General features: G+C 42.9%; 1 protein-coding gene across 1 annotated transcript in view; it reads right to left on the bottom strand.

The window, feature by feature from the left end:
- Window positions 1-5424: 5424 nt before the first annotated feature.
- LOC129842961 (NACHT, LRR and PYD domains-containing protein 3-like) overlaps window positions 5425-25344 on the bottom strand; it is a 37743-nt gene continuing 17823 nt past the window's right edge. The window contains exons 5-10 of the mRNA XM_055911682.1: window positions 22106-23870; window positions 21646-21819; window positions 11939-12112; window positions 8940-9113; window positions 8253-8299; window positions 5425-7763 (exon numbers count right to left, since the gene is read on the bottom strand). Coding sequence (XP_055767657.1) covers window positions 7231-7763; window positions 8253-8299; window positions 8940-9113; window positions 11939-12112; window positions 21646-21819; window positions 22106-23870 — 2867 coding nt within the window. The 3' untranslated portion in view covers window positions 5425-7230. The remainder of the gene's footprint in view (window positions 7764-8252; window positions 8300-8939; window positions 9114-11938; window positions 12113-21645; window positions 21820-22105; window positions 23871-25344) is intronic.

Raw genomic sequence — 25344 nt, 5'->3', positions numbered from 1 at the left:
GTGAGTTATGTGGCTCTAGAAGGTTCTCGGACCGAGAAACAGCCTCGTACATTTGCAATGACTTCAATTCATTTGGACCATTACGAAAATGACGACATTTAGAAAAGTCTAAGAGTCGCAAGACTAGGTGCATTGAAACTGGCTCGGTTCATAGAGACGGACCCCAACGTATCTGTCCGATAGCTCATTCAAGGACCCCGTAGCAAGGCATGGAAAAAGGTGGATATTCAGCACCAATTAAGGTCTTGCTCGGGCACCGAATGACCTATCAACCCGAAACTTGGGATTCGAGATCGCCTCACATAGGCCTACACATAATGTCAGAACTGGACCTGCAGCTAGAACGTAACTACGTGTTATATGTTTTTATTATGGTTTAAACTGAAGGTGCTGTGAATTTTGGGCCTGCTCTGAAATATGTGATAGTTGGCTTCTAAACAATTTGGAAAAAGTGGGTATGTTGTCAGTTTGTATCAGTTTGGTGTCTGAAAATATCTAACTGACTGATGGATACTGATGACTTGCTAGTTGACTTTTGTACATTTGCAATATGTTTAACTTCTTTGGGATACCCCCCCTTCTCTCAATTTCCGCCTGAAGACATACCCAAATCTAACTGTCTGTAGCTCAGCCCCAGAGGCAAGGATAGGCATATTCTTGGTATCATTTGAAAGGAAACACTCTGAAAGTTGTGGAAATGTGAATTGAATGTAGGAGAATATAACACAATAGATCTGGTAGAAGAAAGGAAAGGAAATAAACATACGTTTTTTGTTTTTATTGTTGTTGCATCATCTTTCAACTGAACAAGAACAGGCAAACATTCAGATATGATGCTGGGGATAATTCTGATGCAGAACATAAGATGGCAACAGTATTAGAAAAAAGTTTCAAAACTATATCTTCAGGAACGAGTGAGCTACATGACATTGAGCATGTAGTCACCCAGGTGTCCCACACAAGTTGCCCAAATGTACCCAAATGGCCAAATTGGTACAGTGATACATTTTGAACTAAATTACTATATACAAAAAACTAAAATGCTATTATAACACACACCCCAACAAAAAATAATAATAATAATATCAAAATTTGAAAATTTGAAAAAAAATTAAATAACAAGGGTAACTATTTACACACATTCAAAGTATAATATACAATATTGTGAAGACCCTCAGTCCTCTACATAATATTGTTCTGCTGATGCCATGCCCAATAGCAGTCTCTTTCTGCTGTAAAGCAGAGGGTTACTGAACAGGTGGTGCAGGTGATGGGGCATTTCCTGTGACAAAGGGCACAACTACGTCTCCCCACAGTGCCCTTTTTTCCCTGAGGCACATTCATGCCTGCAGAGATGAATCTGGGCAGGTGAACAGCAGAGGTAGAGGGGCCAGAAGGTGCTGCAGTAGACTTGCTGTAGCAAGCAAGCTCCTGGATGAGCAGCTCTCGGAATGCTAGTTGATAGAGGGGAGCAGTTTTCCAGTAGTCTTTCAGGGTTGTCAACTTCACAATACCCATGTAAATGACCATTGACAGGAAACAAAAAAGATCTGATATGGAAATGGGCTTCCATCCCTCTTTCTTGCCTGCCTGCTTCTTAGCACCATACTTGTTAGTGTTCAACACCAGGGAATCAACAACAGATGAGGTGAAAAACAGCTGGAAAAGCTGCATGGGGCTATACTTAGATGTCATATCCAGCTTTGGGCCTCTTTGGTCTGAATAATGGAGGTGGAGGTGCCACATCCTCCTCCAGCACAGAGTGCCAACGACCCTCGTCCTCTCTGATTGCAGGTGTATCTCTTCCCCATCGCCGCTTCTTTGTCACACCTGGCAGGGCGGGGGTAGATGTGGAGCCGGAGACAGCAGGGGTCCGGCTAAATGAACAAGCTCCCCTGGGGGATGGGCAACTTGGCAGTGGGGGCTCCCAATCAGAATCGGAGGGACTGTGAAATAAAGACACAGACACACAGATTATATATTGAGTAGTGAAACAAAATGATTTTGGGGATCTGTGGTTCTATTCCATGTTTAGATCAAATAAATGTAAAATATCTCATATATACAGACACACAGATTATATATTGAGTAGTGAAACAAAATCATTTTGGGGATCTGTGGTTCTATTCCATGTTTAGATCAAATAAATGTAAAATATCTCATATATACAGACACACAGATTATATATTGAGTAGTGAAACAAAATCATTTTGGTATTATTTTCAAACAACAGCATGAGAGTTACTTACCAATCGAGAATTGCGTCTTCTCCATACAAAAACAGGTCCTCAAATTGGGAGTCCAAACTTGACACACAATCTGATACATCTTCTTGTAAATCTGTGTCACTTTCTCTAGCAATCTCATCAATAATTGCATGTAGATCTGTATAGCTGGACTTTGCCTTTGATTTTCCAGATTTACTCGCCATAATTATTTCAATAATATAGAGGAAAATGATCTTGACTCAATACTGCTAACGCGCAAACAACGTGGCTCCTTCGGGTAGAAATTTCAATGGCGAATGTTAGCGCAAACAACGTGGCTCCTTCGGGTAGAAATTTCAATGGCGAATGTCTGCGTAACGCGTGACTTTCGTTCAAGACCGGGTCTTCCCAGATATAACCATTAGATATTGTTGTTTACCTCGGCTCATTGGCTCTCTACCAAACTAGATTTCAAGACGATCAGTGGTCATTGGGCCAAAATACAGTCAATCAAAGAATCACTGGTCATGTCATAGGCGCTCAATGAGGTTGTTGTTTGGTGTGTTCAAATCAGTTATTTTCGGTCAATATGTCCCGTAGAAATAACAATCATGTATGGTTGTGTTACTAACAAACAGAGGATTACAATGAAACCCACCTTGACTAGATACAGGTACATCTAGTGTGAGTAATTACATCAACTGTTTCGTCGAAAGTTGAAGGAGTCGAAACTCATGACACAAGCCGTTTACAAAATGTGTCGTGTTATGCTATAAAAAAAAAAAATCGAACAAAATGACCATTCATTGTGAAGATTGGACCTTTTGTATTGCCAAAAGAAGAAGATTTTTACAGGTAATTGATAATTTTATTGCTATTTCTGACTTTTGAGACGCTACTGTTTGGTTGGAAAATGCTAGTTATACTTGCGTGTCTGGCGCGCTGTCGTCAGATTATCGTAAGGTATGCTTTCGCCGAAAAGCATTATTGAAATCTGACACCACTGTTGGATTAAGAAGTAGATAAGCTTTTAAATGATGTTAGATACATGTATTTACAAGAACGTTTAATACTAAGAATGGTGTATTTAGAATCTTTGCGCTATGCTATTTCACCGGATGTTAGCCAGATGGGACGCTAACGTCCCAGCTAGCCTAGAGAAGTTAAACAAGGAGGTACCATCACCAAAATAACATTCTGAAATCAACACCAACGAGCAATGGAGAGGAACCAGAATCACTGCCCGGCCATCCCGAGTTTATCGGCCCAGTCAATTTCAGATTCCTGCAGTATTTCTGAGCATGTCAAATTCATCATGTTATATGCCCATTGAAACATATTGCAAATGCACAGTACATTGAATCCCAGTCATATGTTTCATGTTTCATGTTTCAATTTTTGGCTTACCAGGCGTGATTTTTCAAAACGGTTTTAAATGCTTTTAGGGGGCATCCAGACATCCATGTCCGCTATGGGAGCACCATACTACGGCCCCAAGTCAATGGGGTCCGGCCTGAGTGATTTATGGAGGTTTTCAAAAAAAGTCCCAAAAAACTATATGTTTCATGTTTTGGGTTACCAGGTGTGATTTTTCAAAACGGTTTTAAATGATTTTAGGGGGCATCCAGACTTCCATGTCCGGAGCACCATACTACCATACTATGTCCAGACACACTAAGGCTGAGTCAGTGCATTGGCTGCTGGAGGAACCTCTGGTGTTTGGAGTATAATGAAGGTGTCCAGACACACTAAGGCTGAGTCAGTACATTGGCTGCTGGAGGAACCTCTGGTGTTTGGGGCAAGACTGGATTGTACAACTGAAGCTGTTCAGCACTTCTCCAGGATCCAGCTGAACGGCAAAATCTTCACCCTCAGGAAGTTAATGGACATGGCTGGGCCTAAGGCATCACGCTGAGGAACTTAATGGACATGGCTGGGCCTAAGGCATCATCCTCAGGAAGTTCATGGACATGGATGGGCCCACATTAATGGATGGAGGCGGGTGGCTGAACATTGGGGGTTGAGGTCAGAAAGGATTGTTGGACAACTGCTGGGACGTTGCAGGAAGGCTCTGTCAGCAGAAGAGAGGATTATGGTCAAGAGTTACTACAGAAAGACAAGATGAAGACGCCCCATTTCCAAGACTAAGGATTTCACCCAATATCCAGCACTGTACAAGCCACCGTTACTAAAGGGGACTGGTGATATGTAATGGAGGGTGTTGATGACAAGGTAAAGCCAGCATGGAGAACACTGTACAAGCCACCGTTACTAAAGGGGACTGGTGATATGTAATGGAGGGTGTTAATGACAAGGTAGCCACCGTTACTAAAGGGGACTGGTGATATGTAATGGAGGGTGATGATGACAAGGTAAAGCCAGCATGGAGAACACTGTACAAGCCACCGTTACTAAAGGGGACTGGTGATATGTAATGGAGGGTGATGATGACAAGGTAAAGCCAGCATGGAGAGCACTGTACAAGCCACCGTTACTAAAGGGGACTGGTAATATGTAAAGGAGGGTGATGATGACAAGGTAACCACCGTTACTAAAGGGGACTGGTGATATGTAATGGAGGGTGATGATGACAAGGTAAAGCCAGCATGGAGAGCACTGTACAAGCCACCGTTACTAAAGGGGACTGGTGATATGTAATGGAGGGTGTTGATGACACGGTAACCACCGTTACTAAAGGGGACTGGTGATATGTACTGGAGGGTGATGATGACAAGGTAAAGCCAGCATGGAGAGCACTGTACAAGCCTTATGTAAATGTAAATTATTATGTAAATGTGATATCTAAGTTTTTTTAAATAGAAATGTGCACACATAAAATAAACAGTTTTTGCTTTGTAATTCTGGGTTATTGTGTGTAGATTGATGAGGGAAAAAACTATGTAATCCATTTTAGAATAAGGCTGTAACGTGACAAAATGTGTAAAAAGTCAAGGGGTCTGAATACTTTCTGAATGAACTGTATATCAGTATATTAGACTCTCTCTCTCTCTGCAGTGATGTTGTTTTCATCACTTCTGGTTTAACACTGACATCAAGTGGTGATTGTCCAAACTGCACCCCTGTTAATTCAATTCCACATATTTAATTGTTTTGTATTTCATTTCATATTAGTTTCATGTTTCAACCAATCGCAGGTTAACGTTAACCTGACAGAGGAAACGTAACATCAATAACCAAACTGTTTTCACAATTAACATGCTTTTCTTGTTTCAAGTATGTTTTATTATGAAAAGTACAATATATCCTTGAATACTTGTACAACTATGGAGCGTATGTCCATATATAATTATACAATTTGTTATTCAACATAAAAGACAACAAATGATCACATTGGTATTTTAACATTGTTATTGTCACAATTATAGGAAGACACGCATGTGTATGTGTGTGTGTGTGTGTGTGTGTGTGTGTGTGTGTGTTTCTACAGTGTGTGTGTGTGTGGGTGTGTGTGTTTGTCCAGTGTGTGTGTGTGTGTCAAGTGTGTGTGTATATCTGTCCAGTGTGTGTGTGTGTGTGTGTATATCTGTCCAGTGTGTGTGTGTCCAGTGTGTGTGTATATCTGTCCAGTGTGTGTGTGTGTGTGTGTGTGTCCAGTAAGTGTGTGTGTGTGTGTGTCCAGTGTGTGTGTGTCCAGTGTGTGTGTGTGTGTCCAGTGTGTGTGTATCTGTCCAGTGTGTGTGTGTGTGTCCAGTGTGTCTGTGTGTGTGTCCAGTGTGAGTGTGTGTGTCCAGTGTGAGTGTGTGTGTCCAGTGTGTGTGTGTGTCCAGTGTGTGTGTATCTGTCCAGTGTGTGTCCAGTGTGTGTGTTTGTCCAGTGTGTGTGTATCTGTCCAGTGTGTGTCCAGTGTGTGTGTGTGTCCAGTGTGTGTGTATCTGTCCAGTGTGTGTCCAGTGTGTGTGTATCTGTCCAGTGTGTGTCCAGTGTGTGTGTATCTGTCCAGTGTGTGTCCAGTGTGTGTGTTGGTCCAGTGTGAGTGTGTGTGTGTCCAGTGTGTGTGTGTGTGTGTGTCCAGTGTGTGTCCAGTGTGTGTGTGTGTGTGTGTATCCAGTGAGTGTGTGTGTGTCCAGTGTGAATGTGTGTGTGTCCAGTGTGTCTGTGTGTGTGTCCAGTGTGTCTGTGTGTGTTTCCAGTGTGTGTGTGTGTGTGTGTCCAGTGTGTGTGTGTGTCCAGTGTGTGTGTGTGTGTGTGTGTGTGTATGTGTGTGTTTCCAGTGTGTGTGTGTGTGTGTCCAGTGTGTGTGTGTGTGTGTCCAGTGTGTGTGTGTGTGTGTGTCCAGTGTGTGTGTGTGTGTGTCCAGTGTGTGTGTGTCCTGTGTGTGTGTCCAGTGTGAGTGTGTGTGTCCAGTGTGTCTGTGTGTGTGTCCAGTGTGAGTGTGTGTCCAGTGTGAGTGTGTGTGTGTTTTCAGTGTGTGAGTGTGTGTCCAGTGTGTGTGTGTGTCCAGTGTGTGTGTGTGTATGTGTGTGTTTCCAGTGTGTGTGTGTGTGTGTGTGTGTGTGTGTGTCCAGTGTGTGTGTGTGTGTGTCCAGTGTGTGTGTGTGTGTGTGTGTGTGTGTGTTTCCAGTATGAGTGTGTGTGTGTGTCCAGTGTGTGTCCAGTGTGAGTGTGTGTCCAGTGTGTGTGTGTGTCCAGTGTGTGTGTGTCCAGTGTGTGTGTGTGTGTCCAGTGTGTGTGTGTCCAGTGTGTGTGTGTCCAGTGTGTGTGTGTGTCCAGTGTGTGTGTGTCCAGTGTGTGTGTGTGTCCAGTGTGTGTGTATCTGTCCAGTGTGTGAGTGTGTGTGTGTCCAGTGTGAGTGTGTCCAGTGTGTGAGTGTGTGTGTGTGTCCACCGTGAGTGTGTGTGTGTGTGTGTGTGTGTGTGTGTGTGTGTCCAGTGTGTCTGTGTGTGTCCAGTGTGAGTGTGTGTGTGTGTCCAGCGTGAGTGTGTCCAGTGTGTGTGTGTGTCCAGTGTGAGTGTGTGTGTGTGTCCAGTGTGTGTGTGTGTGTCCAGTGTGTCCAGTGTGTGTATCACTGACAGAGGGACACTGAGTCACCATCATCCCAAACTCCAAACCCTGGATAGAGGGGCTCAGTGAATGTGGAGGTGAATGTGATCAGGTGGGTCAGTGTGTCAGAGGAGGCTCTATAGAAGGACAGAGTGCCGGCTGGCCAGTCCAGATACACTCCTACTCTGTGGGAGCTGGAGGAGGGGACGTCTATGGTAGTGGGATTATTATTGTGCCAGGCAATGTAACCGTTGTCATAACAGAACAGACTCCAGGACTTGTCATTGTGTCCAAGACCACAGTCATTACCACCTTCTCTCCTGTTGATTCCTTTATATGTCACTCCTATAGCAGCCCCTCCCCCACTCCACTCTACCTCCCAGTAACAGCGCCCAGTCAGACCCCCTCTACACAGCACCTGTCTCCAGTCCTCAAATCTCTCTGGGTGATCAGGATACGGCTGCTCCTCTCTCCTACATATCACCTTTCTGTTCTCCTCAGACAGAGAGAAGAATCTGTTTACTGTGTTTAGGTCCAGTGTGAGATCACAGACATCTGATGGATGAAACCAGACACAATATTAGAAATCATCATCATTCACATTAGAATGTTAACTCACTTTTCACTAATTCATTTAATGTAGATGTTTCTAGGTATCAAAAGGAGAAGTTAAGGTAACTTGAGACTTGTTGAATGATCATATGTTATACTGTATGGTAATATAAAACACACTTATTCCCATTAATCACACACACACACACACACACACACACACACACACACACACACACACACACACACACACACACACACACACACACACACACACACACACACACACACACACACACACACACACACACACACACACACACATTGTCAAAGCAACTCTTTGTAAACTTTGGTGTCCCTGATTTCTGCTTCTGTAGAACTACAGCTGATATTTAATATGACCAAGTAAGTAATGATGGTGGTCTTTGACTTTGACTTAACTTGAATTAAGACTTATTCTTAGTCATATTCTTCACAGCAGTCAACACTCACATTTTCTAATCCCAGGTTTCATTCTGTTCTCTCCACCATGTTCCACACTGTAGCGGTAAGCAGAAGAACAGACAGTCACTGAGGGATACACCTGAACTCACTCACACACACACACACACACACACACACACACACACACACACACAGCATATAACTCACACACTGGACAGACACACACACACACACGCACACACGCACACACGCACACACTAGACACACGGTCAAGTGTTGGTAAGAATGTTTGTCTGTGTGTGTGAGTGTTCAGTGTTTGTGTCCAGCGTGTGTGTGTGTGTGTGTGTGTGTGTGTGTGTGTGTGTGTGTGTGTGTGTGTGTGTGTGTGTGTGTGTGTGTGTGTGTGTGTGTGTGTGTGTGTGTGTGTGTGTGTGTGTGTGTGTGTGTGTGTGTGTGTGTGCGTGCGTGTGTGTGTGTGTGTGTGTGTGTGTGTGTGTGTGTGTGTGTGTATGTGTGTGTGAGTCTAGTGTGTGTGTCCAGTGTGTATGTGTGTGTCTTGTGTGTGTGTGTCTTTGTGTGTGGGTGTGTCTTTGTGTGTGTGTGTGTTTCACACACACACACACACACACACAGTAACATATAACTTTGTCCAAGTGGTGGTCAGAATGTTAGTCTTAACTAGCCTGATAAGTCAAACATGTCTGATATGAACATTGACATAAACCCTCTACATACTTGAGTTTCTCCAGTCTGCAGTGTGGATCCTCCAGTCCAGCAGAGAGCAGTCTGACTCCTGAGTCTCCTGGGTGATTGTAGCTCAGGTCCAGCTCTCTCAGGTGTGAGGGGTTTGACCTCAGAGCTGAGACCAGAGAAGCACAGCCTTCCTCTGTGACTAGACAGCCTGACAGCCTGCAAAGACACAAATCATATTAAAACCACACTGATATTCTTTGGTGGTGAAAATAGTGGAAGTATATTTTTCTCCATATTCATGTCACACCCTGATCTGTTTCACCTGTCTTGTGATTGTCTCCACCCCCTCCAGGTGTCGCTTATTTCCCTGGTGTATATATCCCTATGTTTCCCTGGTGTATATATCCCTGTGTTTCCCTGGTGTATATATCCCTGTGTTTCCCTGGTGTATATATCCCTGTGTTTCCCTGGTGTATATATCCCTGTGTTTCCCTGGTGTATATATCCCTGTGTTTCCCTGGTGTATATATCCCTGTGTTTAACTGGTGTGTATATCCCTGTGTTTCCCTGGTGTATATATCCCTGTGTTTCCCTGGTGTATATATCCCTGTGTTTCCCTGGTGTATATATCCCTGTGTTTCCATGGTGTATATATCCCTGTGTTTCCCTGGTGTATATATCCCTGTGTTTCCCTGGTGTATATATCCCTGTGTTTCCCTGGTGTATATATCCCTGTGTTTCCCTGGTGTATATATCCCTGTGTTTCCCTGGTGTATATATCCCTGTGTTTCCCTGGTGTATATATCCCTGTGTTTCCCTGGTGTATATATCCCCGTGTTTCCCTGGTGTATATATCCCTGTGTTTCCCTGGTGTATATATCCCTGTGTTTCCCTGGTGTATATATCCCTGTGTTTCTCTGGTATATATATCCCTGTGTTTCCCTGGTGTATATATCCCTGTGTTTCCCTGGTGTATATATCCCTGTGTTTCCCTGGTGTATATATCCCTGTGTTTCCCTGGTGTATATATCCCTGTGTTTCCCTGGTGTATATATCCCTGTGTTTCCTGTTTCTCTGTACCAGTTCGTCTTGTATGTTCATCAAGTCAACCAGCGTTTTGTCCTACTCCTGCTTCTATTCTTTTTTGATAGTCCTCCCAGTTTTTGTCCCTTGCCTGTTTTCTGGACTCTGTACCTGCCTGACCATTCTGCCTGTCCTGACCTCTAGCCTGCCCTGACCTCTAGTCTGCCTGACCATTCTGCCTGTCCTGACCTCTAGCCTGCCTGACCATTCTGCCTGTCCTGACCTCTAGCCTGTCCTGACCATTCTGCCTGTCCTGACCTCTAGCCTGCCTGACCGTTCTGCCTGTCCTGACCTCTAGCCTGCCTGACCATTCTGCCTGTCCTGACCTCTAGCCTGTCCGACCTCTAGCCTGCCTGACCTCTAGCCTGCCTGACCTCTAGCCTGCCTGACCTCTAGCCTGTCCGACCTCTAGCCTGCCTGACCTCTAGCCTGCCTGACCTCTAGCCTGCCTGACCAATCTGCCTGTCCTGACCTCTAGCCTGCCTGACCTCTAGCCTGCCTGACCATTCTGCCTGTCCTGACCTCTAGCCTGTCCGACCTCTAGCCTGCCTGACCTCTAGCCTGCCTGACCTCTAGCCTGCCTGACCTCTAGCCTGTCCGACCTCTAGCCTGCCTGACCTCTAGCCTGCCTGACCTCTAGCCTGCCTGACCAATCTGCCTGTCCTGACCTCTAGCCTGCCTGACCTCTAGCCTGCCTGACCATTCTGCCTGTCCTGACCTCTATCCTGTCCTGACCTCTAGCCTGCCTGACCTCTAGCCTGCCTGACCATTCTGCCTGTCCGACCTCTAGTCTGCCTGACCATTCTGCCTGTCCTGACCTCTAGCCTGTCCGACCATTCTGTCTGTCCTGACCTCTAGCCTGCCTGACCTCTAGCCTGCCTGACCTCTAGCCTGCCTGACCATTCTGCCTGTCCTGACCTCTAGCCTGCCTGACCATTCTGCCTGTCCTGACCTCTAGCCTGCCTGACCTCTAGCCTGCCTGACCATTCTGCCTGTCCTGACCTCTAGCCTGCCTGACCTCTAGCCTGCCTGACCATTCTGCCTGTCCTGACCTTGAGTCAACTGACCATTCTGCCTGTCCTGACCTCTAGCATACCTGACCATTCTGCCTGTCCTGACCTCTATTCTGCCTGACCTCTAGCCTGCCTGACCATTCTGCCTGTCCTGACCTCGAGTCTGCCTGTCCTGACCATTCTGCCTGTCCTGACCTCTAGCCTGTCCTGACCTCTAGGCTGTCCTGACCTCTAGCCTGTCCTGACCTCGAGTCTGCCTGTCCTGACCATTCTGCCTGCCCTGACCTCTAGCCTGTCCTGACCTCTAGCCTGTCCTGACCTCTAGCCTGTCCTGACCTCTAGCCTGTCCTGACCTCTCGCCTGCCTGACCATTCTGCCTGTCCTGACCATTCTGCCTGTCCTGACCTCTAGCCTGCCTGACCATTCTGCCTGTCCTGACCTCTAGCCTGCCTGACCATTCTGCCTGTCCTGACCTCTAGCCTGCCTGCCACACTGTACCTCCTGGACTCTGATCTGGTTATGACCTTTGGCCTGTCCACGACCATTCTCTTGCCTACCCCTTTTAGTATATTAATAAATATCAAAGACTCTAACCATCTGCCTCCCGTGTCATCTGGGTCTCGCCTTGTGTCTTAAACCACACTGCTATTCTTTGAGGGTGTCACCTTTTATTTGAGGGTATTTTAATACATGTCTGTTTTACCGTTTAGAAAAGTAAAACATGCTAACTTCTCACCTTTAACCTCAAATAAAAGGTGACATTCTGTACTGTCACCTAATATGGAACATTGTATCTCATATCCAAAATGCTGGAGCATTGCACCACAATGTAAACCTGTAAGCTTCACTGTCCAACCACATATGGTGTGGACTATGTGTGTCTGGTAAACACATGTGGATCTGGTGAACAGTTATCACTTGTTGACCAACTACAGGAATACTGACCTCAGAGTCTTCAGTTTACAGTGGGGATTCCCCAGTCCAGCAGAGAGCAGCTTCACTCCTGAGTCCTTCAGGTCATTGTTACTCAGGTCCAGCTCTCTCAGGTGTGAGGGGTTTGACGTCAGAGCTGAGACCAGAGAAGCACAGCCTTCCTCTGTGACTAGACAGCCTGACAACCTGCAAAGAGTCAAATCATATTAAAATCACACTGATATTCTTTTGTGGTGAAAATAGTGGCAGTATATATTTTTTAACATATTCAGATATATCAGTGTCCTGAAACCTGCCAGACCAGTTTAAAAAGCAGTATCAGTCAAAAGACAGACAGTGAGGTATCAGATTTAGATTGTATTGAGTATACAGTCCACACCATATCTATAATGACAGTGAGGTATCAGATTTAGATTGTATTGAGTATACAGTCCACACCATATCTATAATGACAGTGAGGTATCAGATTTAGATTGTATTGAGTATACAGTCCACACCATATCTATAATGACAGTGAGGTATCAGATTTAGATTGTATTGAGTAAACAGTCCACATCATATCTATTTTGACAGTGAAGAAAACATTTTAAATGTGTCTCTATACTCCAACATTTTGGATTTCAGATCAAATGTTTTATATGAGGTAACAGTATATAATGTCACCTTTAATTTGAGAGGATTTTAATACATATCTGTTTCACCATTTAGAAATAAAAGCACTTTATGTATCTAGTCCCCCCATACTTTGATAATTTGAAGAAGTCGTAAATATTCTGATCAATTTACTTATAGTGTATTACAGTAGTCAAAAGTGTAGTATTTGGTCCCAAACTCATTGGTTGCATTTGCAGTTTGTTTTGGTTGTGTTTTGGGTTGTGTTTTGCCCAATAGTAACTGAACTGTGGATGATGACTGGAGTCATTTTCTGTCTAAGTGAGTAGATAACACGTTTCTAAACAATACTAAATGAATCCTGATTATGCCTTGATTAATACAAATCATAAATAAATAATGAATAATAAAACTAAGAGTTGGTTTGAATAGATCTGAATCAGGAAACTAAGAGTTGGTTTGAACAGATCTGAATCAGGAAACTAAGAGTTGGTTTAAACAGATCTGAATCAGGAAACTAAGAGTTGGTTTAAACAGATCTGAATCAGGAAACTAAGAGTTGATTTGAACAGATCTGAATCAGGACACTAAGAGTTGGTTTGAACAGATCTGAATCAGGATACTAAGAGGTGGTTTGAACGGATCTGAATCAGGAAACTAAGAGTTGGTTTAAACAGATCTGAATCAGGAAACTAAGAGTTGGTTTGAACAGATCTGAATCAGGAAACTAAGAGTTGGTTTAAACAGATCTGAATCAGGAAACTAAGAGTTGGTTTAAACAGATCTGAATCAGGGAACTAAGAGTTAGTTTAATCAGATCTGAATCTGATTAAAGATAGAACTGCCAAATGGGGTGGAGTTGCAATCTACTGTAGAGACAGCCTGCAGAGTTCTGTCTTGCTATCCAGGTCTGTACCCAAACAATTCGAGCTTCTACTTTTAAAAATCCACCTTTCCAGAAACAAGTCTCTCACCGTCGCCGCTTGCTATAGACCACCCTCTGCCCCCAGCTGTGCCCTGGACACCATATGTGAACTGATTGCCCCCCATCTATCTTCAGAGCTCGTGCTGCTAGGTGACCTAAACTGGGACATGCTTAACACCCCGGCCATCCTACAATCTAAGCTTGATGCCCTCAATCTCTCACAAATTTTCAATGAACCCACCAGGTACAACCCCAAATCCGTAAACACGGGCACCCTCAACGATATCATCCTAACCAACTTGCCCTCCAAATACACCTCTGCTGTTTTCAACCAAGATCTCAGCGATCACTGCCTCATTGCCTGCATCCGTAACGGGTCTGGGGTTAAACGACCACCCCTCATCACTATCAAACGCCCTAAAACACTTCAGCGAGCAGGCCTTCCTAATCGACCTGGCCCGGGTATCCTGGAAGGATATTGACCTCATCCTGTCAGTAGAGGATGCCTGGTCATTCTTTAAAAGTGCCTTCCTCACCATCTTAAATAAGCATGCCCCTTTCAAAAAATTTAGAACCAGGAACAGATATAGTCCTTGGTTCACTCCAGACCTGACTGCCCTTGACCAGCACAAAAACATCCTGTGGCGTTCTGCATTAGCATCGAATAGCTCCCGTGATATGCAACTTTTCAAGGAAGTCAGGAACAAATATACACAGGCAGTTAGGAAAGCTAAGGCTAGCTTTTTCAAGCAGAAATTTGCATCCTGTAGCACAAACTCAAAAAAGTTCTGGGACACTGCAAAGTCCAGGGAGAATAAGAGCACCTCCTCCCACCTGCCCACTGCACTGAGGCTAGGAAACACTGTCACCACTATAAATCCACTATAATTGAGGATTTCAACAATCATTTTTCTACGGCTGGCCATGCTTTCCACCTGGCTATCCCTACCCCGGTCAACAGCCCTGCACTCCCCACAGCAACTCGCCCAAGCCTCCCCTATTTCTCCTTCACCCAAATCCAGATAGCTGATGTTCTTAAAGAACTGCAAAACCTGGACCCCTACAAATCAGCCGGGCTAGACAATCTGAACCCTCTCTTTCTAAAATTATCTGCTGAAATTGTTGCAACCACAATTACTAGCCTGTTCAACCTCTCTTTCGTATCGTCTGAGATTCCCAAAGATTTGAAAGCTGCCGCAGTCATCCCCCTCTTCAAAGGGGGGGGACACTCTAGACCCAAATTGCTACAGACCTATTACTATCCTGCCCTGCCTTTCTAAGGTCTTCGCCAAGTTAATAAACAGATTACCGACCACTTCGAATTTCACCGTACCTTTTCCGCTATGCAATCTGGTTTCGGAGCTGGTCATGGGTGCACCTCAGCCACGCTCAAGGTCCTAAACGATATCATAACCGCCATCGATAAGAGACATTACTGTGCAGCCGTATTCATCGACCTGGCCAAGGCTTTTGACTCTGTCAATCACCACATTCTTATTGGCAGACTCAACAGCCTTGGTTTCTCAAATGATTGCTTCGCTTGGTTCACCAACTACTTCTCTGATAGAGTTCAGTGTGTCATATCGGAGTGCCTGTTGTCCGGACCTCTGGCAGTCTCTATGGGGGTGCCACAGGGTTCAAATCTCGGGCCGACTCTCTTCTCTGTATTCATCAATGATGTCGCTCTTGCTGCTGGTGATTCTCTGATCCACCTCTACGCAGACGACACCATTCTGTATACTTCTGGCCAACTGATCACTGCCCGCAACCGCCCGACCGTCCAGCATCACTCCTCTGGACGGCTCTGATTTAGAATATGTGGACAACTACAAATACCTAGGTTTTTGGTTAGACTGTAAACTCTCCTTCCAGACTCACATTAAGCATCTCCAATCCAAAATTAAATCTAGAATAGGCTTCCTATTTCGCAACCAAGCATCCTTCACTCATGCAGCCAAACATACCCTCGTAAAACTGACTATCCTACCGATCCTCGACTTCAGCAATGTCATCTATAAAATAGCCTCCAACACTCTACTCAACAACTTGGATGCAGTTTATTACAGTGCCATCCGTTTTGTCACCAAAGCCCCAAATATTACCCACCACTGCGACCTGTACGCTCTCGTTGGCTGGCCATCGCTTCATACTCGTTGCCAAACCATCTGGCTCCAGGTCATCTACAAGTCTCTGCTAGGTAAAGCCCCGCCTTATCTCAGCTCACTGGTCACCATAGTAGCACCCACTCGTAGCACGCGCTCCAGCAGGTGTTTTTCACTGGTCACCCCCAAAGCCAATTCCTCATTTGGCCGCCTCTCCTTCCAGTTCTCTGCTGCCAATGACTGGAACAAACTGCAAAAATCTCTGAAGCTGGAGACTCTTATCTCCCTCACTAGCTTTAAGCACCAGCTGTCAGGGCAGCTCACAGATCACTGCACCTGTACATAGACCATCTGTAAATAGCCCATCTATCTACCTCATCTCCATACTGTATTTTTGTATTTATCTTGCTCCTTTGCACCCCAGTATCTCTACTTGCACATTCGTCTTCTGTACATCTACCATTCCAGTGTTTAATTCTTGCAACTATAGGGGGTGCTGTTCCGCATTAGCATATTTTGGTCTCCAAATTAAACGGCCTATTGCTCAATTCTTGATCGTACAATATGCATATCCTTACTAATATTGGATAGAAAACACTGCCTAGTTTCTAAAACCGTTTTAATTATGTCTGTGGGTGACCCAGAACGCCCTCTACAGCAAAAATCCTGACATGACTTGCGAAGGTCTGAGAATTATCCTCTGATCTGGGTTCAGTTTTAAAGCCTGTGTATATCCTATGGCTGGAATTGAACTGCACCCGCCTTCCCCTGGATGTCAGTAACCAATGAGAAGTGGAATGGTCTGTCTACGTAGCTGTCCGAGGTTATAAAGCCGGATGGAACGAGAGTACCTTTCTTTGTCTCGTTCGTCATGGCGCAGGGCAAGAACTCAGGATGAAATTTTGGAACGCTCAGTTATCGACCAGAGATTTATCCGTCTGTAATTTAATTAAATATAGGTGTTAGAAACATCATAACGATGTTATTTGAAACCGATTTATATCAGTTTATGCGAGTATAGTGCTATTTTTCTGAATTTCCTTTGTATCTAGTTTGAGGATTTGGACATGTGTGTGCGACATAGCTAATGGTAGCAGCTAGTTCCAAAGGTGAAGAGGACGTTTTACAACAAAGCAACTATTCTTTTGAAGAAAAGACACATTGCCCAAGATACTGATGGAAGCTCGTCCAAAAGTAGGAACTATTTATGATGTTATTATGTATTTATGTGGAAAAATGTAATAGTGTTTGCGCGCCACTTTTGCAGGCACTGGTCTGGCTGCAACGCACACTATATGTCTAGTAACGTTAATTTTAAAAATCTAACATAGCGATTGCATTAAGAACTAATTTATCTTTCGATTGTTGTCCAACTTATATTTTTTAGTCAAGTTTATGAATAGTATTTTTATAAGAATAGGCGCTAATCCAAAATGGCGCCGGCCAGAATACATGCAATGTTTGTAGTGATTACATAGTATAACCACGATTTGTGCTGCTAAATATCCACATTTTCGAACAAAAGCTATATGCATTGTGTAATATGACGTTACAGGTCTGTCATCTGATGAGGTATATCAAGGTTAGTCAAATTATATATCTTTTGTTGGGTTGTTACGATCGCTAACATTTACAGCTGGTAAATGCGGTTGTGATTCTGGCTATTGTGGTACGCTCATATAATGCTATATTGTGTTTTCGCTGTAAAACACTTAGACAATCTGAAATATTGTCTGGATTCACAAGATCTGTGTCTTTCGATTGCTGTAGGCTGTCTATTTTTCTGAAGTGTTTTAGGATGATTCTTTTGGTAATTGACGTCGGTCTCAGTAATTATTCCGGCTGCTTCCAACACTATTTCAGATTGCAGCTGCAATGTAGAACTGTGATTTCTACCTGAAATATGCACTTTTTTCTAACAAAAACTATCCTATACCATGAATATGTTATCAGACTCATCTGAAGAGTTTTTTTCTTGGTTAGTGGCTATCAATATCTTAGTTTAGCCGAATTGGTGATAGCACCTGAAGTAGTAAGAAACTGATGGAGTTAGAAAAGTGGTGTATTTTGCTAACGTGTTTAGCTAATAGATTTACATATTTTGTCTTCCCTGTAAAACATTTTAAAAATCTGAAATGGTGGCTTTATTCACAAGATCTGTATCTTTCATCTGGTGTCTTGGACTTGTGATTTAATGATATTTAGATGCTACTATCTACTTGTGAAGCTATGCTAGCTATGCTAATCAGTGTGTGGGGGGGTGGGGGGGAACCCGGATCCGGGTTTCAGAGGCAGTAGAAGTTAATTGCTATGTTGTAATTACTTCACCACCGTGGCCTATTTATTGCCTTAACTCACTTATCTTACCTCATTTGCAATCACTGTATATAGACTTTGTTTTCTTTTGTTCTACTGTATTATTGACTATGTTTTGTTTATTCCATGTGTAACTCTGTGTTGTTGTATGTGTCGAATTGCTATGCTTTATCTTGGCCAGGTCACAGTTGCAAATGAGAATTTGTTCTCAACTAGCTTACCTGGTTAAATAAAGGTGAAATAACAATAATTAAAAATAATATGAGTGAGAAAGTTAGACGCTACAACAAAACATGCTAACCTCTCACCATTACCAATAACAGAGACTACAACAAAACATGCTAACCTCTCACCATTACTAATAACAGATACTACACCAAAACATGCTAACCTCTCACCATTACCAATAACTGAGGCTACAACAAAACATGCTAACATCTCACCATTACCAATAACTGAGGCTACAACAAAACATGCTAACATCTCACCATTACCAATAACAGAGGCTACAACAAAACATGCTAACCTCTCACCATTACCAATAACAGAGGCTACAACAAAACATGCTAACCTCTCACCATTACCAATAACAGAGGCTACAACAAAACATGCTAACCTCTCACCATTACTAATAACAGAGGCTACAACAAAACATGCTAACCTCTCAGCATTACCAATAACAGAGACTACAACAAAACATGCTAACCTCTCACCATTACCAATAACAGAGGCTACAACAAAACATGTTAACCTCTCACCATTACCAGTAACAGAGGCTACAACAAAACATGCTAAACTCTCACCATTACCAATAACAGAGGCTACAACAAAACATGCTAACCTCTCCAAACTACCAATAACAGAGGATACAAAAAAAACATGCTAACCTCTCACCATTACAAATAACAGAGACTACAACAAAACATGCTAACCTCTCACCATTACAAATAACAGAGGCTACAACAAAACATACTAACCTCTCACCATTACCAATAACAGAGGCTACAACAAAACATACTAACCTCTCACCATTACCAATAACATAGACTACAACAAAACATGCTAACCTCCCACCATTACCAATAACAGAGACTACAACAAAACATGCTAACCTCTCACCATTACCAATAACAGAGACTACAACAAAACATGCTAACCTCTCACCATTACCAATAACAGAGACTACAACAAAACATGCTAACCTCTCACCATTACCAATAACAGAGGCTACAACAAAACATGCTAACCTCTCACCATTACCAATAACAGAGGCTACAACAAAACATGCTAACATCTCACTATTACCAATAACAGAGGATACAACTAAACATGCTAACCTCTCACCATTACCAATAACAGAGACTACAACAAAACATGCTAACCTCTCACCATTACCAATAACAGAGGCTACAACAAAACATGCTAACATCTCACTATTACCAATAACAGAGGCTACAACAAAACATGCTAACATCTCACCATTACCAATAACAGAGGCTACAACAAAACATGCTAACATCTCACTATTACCAATAACAGAGGCTACAACAAAACATGCTAACCTCTCACCATTACCAATAACAGAGACTACAACAAAACATGCTAACCTCTCACCATTACCAATAACAGAGTCTACAACAAAACATGCTAACCTCTCACCATTACCAATAACAGAGTCTACAACAAAACATGCTAACCTCTCACCATTACCAATAACAGAGTCTACAACAAAACATGCTAACCTCTCACTATTACCAATATATGTGAATATGTCCAAACTATTAGGAAAAACATAATCCAAAACACAACCAAGACAAACTGCAAATACATTCAACAAGTTAGTAGAATCACAGATATGGGACCAAATACTAAAAGTATGACTATTTTAATACAATATATGTGAATATGTCCAAATAATGAAGACTTCTTCAAATGGTAGACTACGGTGCCTTGCAGAGGTATTCATCCCCCTTGGCGTTGTTCCTATTTTGTTGCATTACAACATGTCATTTAAATAGATTAAATTTGGATTTCATGTAATGGACAAACACAAAATAGTCCAAATTGGTCAAGAGAAATAAAAAAAATGATTAAAAACAGAAAAGTGGTGTGTTCATATGTATTCACCCCCTTTGCTATGAAGCCCCTAAATAAGATCTGGTGCAACCAATTACCTTCAGAAGTCACATAATTAGTTAAATAAAGTCCAACTGTGTGCAATCTAAGTGTCACATGATCTGTCACATGATCTCAGTATATATACACCTGTTCTGCAAGGCCCCAGAGTCTACAACTCCACTAAGCAAGGGACACCACCAAGCAAGTGGCACCATGAAGACCAAGGAGCTCTCCAAACAGGTCAGGGACAAAGTTGTGGAGAAGTACAGATCAGGGTTGGGTTATAAAAAAATATCTGAAACTTTGAACATCCCACGGAGCACCTTTAAATCCATTATTAAAAAATGGAAAGATAATGGCACCACAACAAACCTGCCAAGAGAGGGAAAACTCATGAACCAGGCAAGGAGGGCATTAATCAGAGAGGAAACAAAGAGACCAAAGATAACCCTGAAGGAGCTGCAAAGCTCCACAGCAGAGATTGGAGTATCTGTCCATAGGACCACTTTAAGCCGTACACTACACAGAGCTGGGCTTTACGGAAGCGTGGCCAGAAAGAAATACATTGCTTAAAAAAAAGAAAGAAGCAAACACGTTTGGCGTACGCCAAAAGGCATGTGGGAGACTCCCCAAACATATGGAAGAAGGTACTCTGGTCAGATGATACTAAAATTTAGCTTTATGGCCATAAAGGGAAACGCTATGTCTGGCGCAGACCCAACACCTCTCATCACCCCGAGAACACCATCCCCACAGTGAAGCATGGTGGTGGCAGCATCATGCTGTGGGGATGTTTTTCATCGGCAGGAACTGGGAAACTGGTCAGAATTGAAGGAATGATGGATGGCGCTAAATACAGGGAAATTCTTGAGGGAAACCTGTTTCAGTCTTCCAGTGATTTTGAGACTGCTAAAGCAACACTCGAGTGGTTTAAGGGGAAAAATGTAAATGTCTTGGAATGGTCAAGTCAAAGCATAGACCTCAATCCAATTGGGAATCTGTGGAATGACTTTCAGATTGCGGTACACCAGCGGAGCCCATCCAACTTGAAGGAGCTGGAGCAGTTTTGCCTTGAAAAATAGTCAAACATCCCAGTGGCTAAATGTGCCAAGCTTATAGAGACAAACCCCAAAAGACTTGCAGCTGTAATTGCTACAAAAGGTGGTTCTACAAAGTATTGACTTTGGGGGTGAATAGTTATGCACACTCAAGTTCTCTGTTCTTATTATTTATCGGTTGTTTAACAAGAAAACATATTTAGCATCTTCAAAGTGGTAGGAATGTTGTGTACATCAACAGATACAAACCCCCAAAACATCTATTTTAATTACAGGTTGTAAGGCAATTTTTGGGGGGAAAATGCCAAGGGGGGTGAATACTTTTGCAAGCCACTGTACATACATAAAGTGTTTTCATTTCTAAAAGGTAAAACATATATGAATCCTCTCAAATAAAAGGTGACATTCTGTACTGTCACCTAATATGAAACATTCTACATAAAATCCAAAATGCTGGAGCATAACACCAAATGTAAAACTGTAAGCTTCACTTTCCAAACACATATTGTGTGGACTATGTGTGACTGGTAAACACATATGGATCTGGTGAACAGTTATTACTTGTTGACCAACTACAGGAATACTGACCTCAGAGTCTCCAGTTTACAGTGGGGATTCCCCAGTCCAGGAGAGAGCAGCTTCACTCCTGAATCCTTCAGGTCATTGTTACTCAGATCCAGCTCTCTCAGGTGTGAGGGGTTTGACCTCAGAGCTGAGACCAGAGAAGCACAGCCTTTCTCTGTGACTCCACAGCCTGACAGCCTGACAAAGAGATCATCATGACTTCACAAACACACTGTTAATTTAACACCAGTAGTGTAGAAGGAAAATGGTAGATGCATTTCGTTAATTCTCCCAAACAACATATAGATTAATATTCTGTCTTCTAGAACTATATGGTCATTTTGTTATACTAATGTAAACATCAATGCATTGATTCAGTATGTTATTCAATATAATATTATATTCATATTATAATACATAATTTTCTCTAAACTGAATATTGCTTCCTGATGATTTGTTCTTATATGTCATTTTATTTACTCACAGAGCAGCTCTGGAGGCTTTGACCACTGGCAGCAGCCTCAGAAGACCTTCCTCTGATCTGGAGTATTTCTTCAGGTCAAACGCATCCAGCTCCTTTTCTGAAGTCAGCAACACAAAGACCAGAGCTGACCACTGTGCAGGTGACAGTTCGTCTTCTGAGAGACTTCCTGAGCTCAGGTATCTTTGGATCTCCTCCACTAGGGAATGGTCATTCAGTTCATTCAGACAGTGGAACAGATTGATGCTCCTCTCTGGAGAGGGATTCTCCCTGATCTTCTCCTTGATGTACTTGACTGTTTCTTCATGGCTCTGTGAGCTGCTTCTTGTCTTTGTCAGTAGACCTCGTAAATGCTTCTGATTGGACTCCAGTGAGAGGCCCAGAAGGAAGCGGAGGAAAAGGTCCAGGTTTCCCGTCTCACTTTGTAAGGCTTTATCCACAGCACTCTTGTAGAAAGTAATTTCAGACTTGTTGTTTGTTTGCAGTTTGTCCATTAGATTGTCATTATTGTTGATGAATGAGAGGAACACATATACAGCAGCCAGAAACTCCTGAATGTTCAGATGAACAAAGCAGTACACCTTGTCCTGGTACAGCACACATTCATCTTTAAAGAGCTGTGTGCACAATCCTGAGTACACTGAGGCTTCATTGACATCAATGCCAGCCTCCTTCAGGTCTTCTTCATAGAAAATCAGATTGCCATTCACAAGCTGTTGAAAAGCCAGTTTTCCCAGTGACAGAATGCTGTCTTTATTCCAGTGTGGATCTGTCTCTTCTTTCCCAAGATACTTTTCATTCTTCTGTTTGGTATGAAACACCACAAGGTGTGTGTACATCTCAGTCAGAGTCTTGGGCATCTCTTCTCTCTTCTGTTTCAACATGTGTTCAAGGACTGTTGCAGAAATCCAACAGAAGACTGGAATGTGGCACATGATGTGGAGGCTCCTTGATGTCTTTATGTGTGAGATGATTCTGCTGGCCAGGTCCTCATCACTGAATCTCTTCCTGAAGTACTCCTCCTTCTGTGGGTCATTGAACCCTCGTACCTCTGTCACCTGGTCAACACACCATGATGGGATCTTATTGGCTGCTGCAGGTCGGGTAGTTATCCAGAGGAGAGCAGAGGGAAGCAGATTTCCCTTGATGAGATTTGTCAGCAGAACATCCACTGAGGTTGACTCTGTGACGTCCCAACAGATCTTGTTCTTCTGGAAGTCTAGGGGCAGTCGGCACTCATCCAGACCATCAAAGATGAACAGAACTTTGTACTTGTTGTAGTTGGAGATTCTTGATTGTTTGGTTTCCATTGAGAAGTGATTGAGAAGTTTAATGAAAGTGTGTTTGTCCTCTTTCATCAAATTCAGCTCCCGGAAAGGGAATGAAAATACAAATTGGACATCCTGATTTGCTTTTCCTTCAACCCAGTCCAGAATGAACTTCTGCACAGAGACTGTTTTTCCAATGCCAGCGACTCCCTTTGTCAGCACAGTTCTGATAGGTTTGTCTTTTCCAGTTAAGGGTTTGAAGATGTCGTTACATTTGATTGCAGTCTCTGGTCTTGCTTGTTTCCTGGTTGTTGTCTCAATCTGTCTCAGCTCATGTTCATTATTGACCTCTCCTGTTCCACCCTCTGTGATGTAGAGCTCTGTGTAGATCTTATTGAGAAGTGTTGGGTTTCCTTGTTTAGCGATCCCCTCAAATACACATTGAAACTTCTTCTTTAGATTAGATTTGAGTTCACGTTGGCAAATCACAGCAAGCTCATCTGAATCTAGAAATATCACAGAGGATATTAATATTACGTCTGTTTTATTGACTACAGTATTGTAAGACGGTTATAACGTTTTACATTATCATAATTTCTTCTCTTAACTGACTGTATAAATGTGTAAATGTTTTCATAATGCATTACAGACTGGTGTGACTGATTATATTATTATTGGTATTATTGATGGTATTATTAATGTTGTCTCTCTCTCTCTCTAAATTAATCACCACAACACATCCCTGCTGCTACTTGATGAGGTCACTAGGTGTTGTGTTAAGGCTAAAGGTCGACCGATTAATCGAAATGGCCGATTAATTAGGGCAGATTTTTTTGGGACACCGATTTTGCAGATTACACCTTTATTTACACCTATTTATTTATCTATTTATTTACACCTTTCTTTTTTCCCCTTCTTTATTCATTATTTATTTATTTAACAATCGGAAATCAGTATTTTTGGACACCGATTTTGTCATTTTTTTTTTTTTACACCTTTATTTAACAAGTCAGTTAAGAACACATTCTTATTTTCAATGGCGGCCTAGGAATGGTGGGTTAACTGCCTCGTTCAGGGGCAGAATGACAGATTTTCACCTTGTCAGCTCGGGGGATCCAATCTTGCAACCTTCAGGTTAACTAGACCAACGCAATAACGACCTGCCTCTCTCTCGTTGCACTCCACAAGGAGACTGCCTGTTACGCGAATGCAGCAGTGGTGGGCCGTCAGGGCCTGCAAGGCCTTCTCTGCTGGCCTAAACATCATCAGAATATATCTTTTTTTTTAAAATATATTTTCCCACAAATATGTATTAAATTATTCCCCAGAGTAAGAGTTATACTCTTCATTTCATAGCTTTCCTCTTGGTTGCACTGCTTCCAGCCCCAGGTTGAGATTTGGAGGGCTGGTCTTTACGTTAGATCTTTTATCCAATCATATTCAGCCATCATGTGTTGCCAGGGGTCTAAAATCTGCCCTCAGGCCTTCAGAATCAACAGTGCGGGCGCTTGTAGCTTAAAGTGAATGGAAATTAAAATTTTGTGTCAACCAATCAGCTTTAGAGTTGGCTATTGTACGCCTGCTGGCTGGCTCCAGTGTTACACAGGAGCCAGCTAGCAGGCCTAGGGCGTCCACGTCTTTTGATTGGATTACCAATATTGAGAGGTAGGTCCTATGGGCAGGTCTATGCAGATCTAGGAAACTAAATTTGATAAACGAATTAATTCGCGTTCTACTGTTTTTTGAACCCACAATGGCGGAAGGAGGAGAAGATATCGATTTGGTCGAGGATATAATTATAACGCCATTCTCAAGACGAACTTTTCAAGAAAAGTTAGACATTGTAAGGAGAGGTCGCCCGACGCCACAAAGCCTGTCACAGGCGGAAAGGGGTTCGTTCGTTCGCCACTTTCAAAGTTTCAACTATGAGCGCTGTCAATGGCTCACACTTACAAGCAATGGTGCTTTTGAAAA

The sequence above is a fragment of the Salvelinus fontinalis genome, unplaced genomic scaffold, assembly GCF_029448725.1.
Source record: "Salvelinus fontinalis isolate EN_2023a unplaced genomic scaffold, ASM2944872v1 scaffold_0080, whole genome shotgun sequence".
Taxonomy (NCBI): Eukaryota; Metazoa; Chordata; class Actinopteri; order Salmoniformes; family Salmonidae; genus Salvelinus; species Salvelinus fontinalis.
This window is presented reverse-complemented; position numbering and strand designations above follow the sequence as displayed.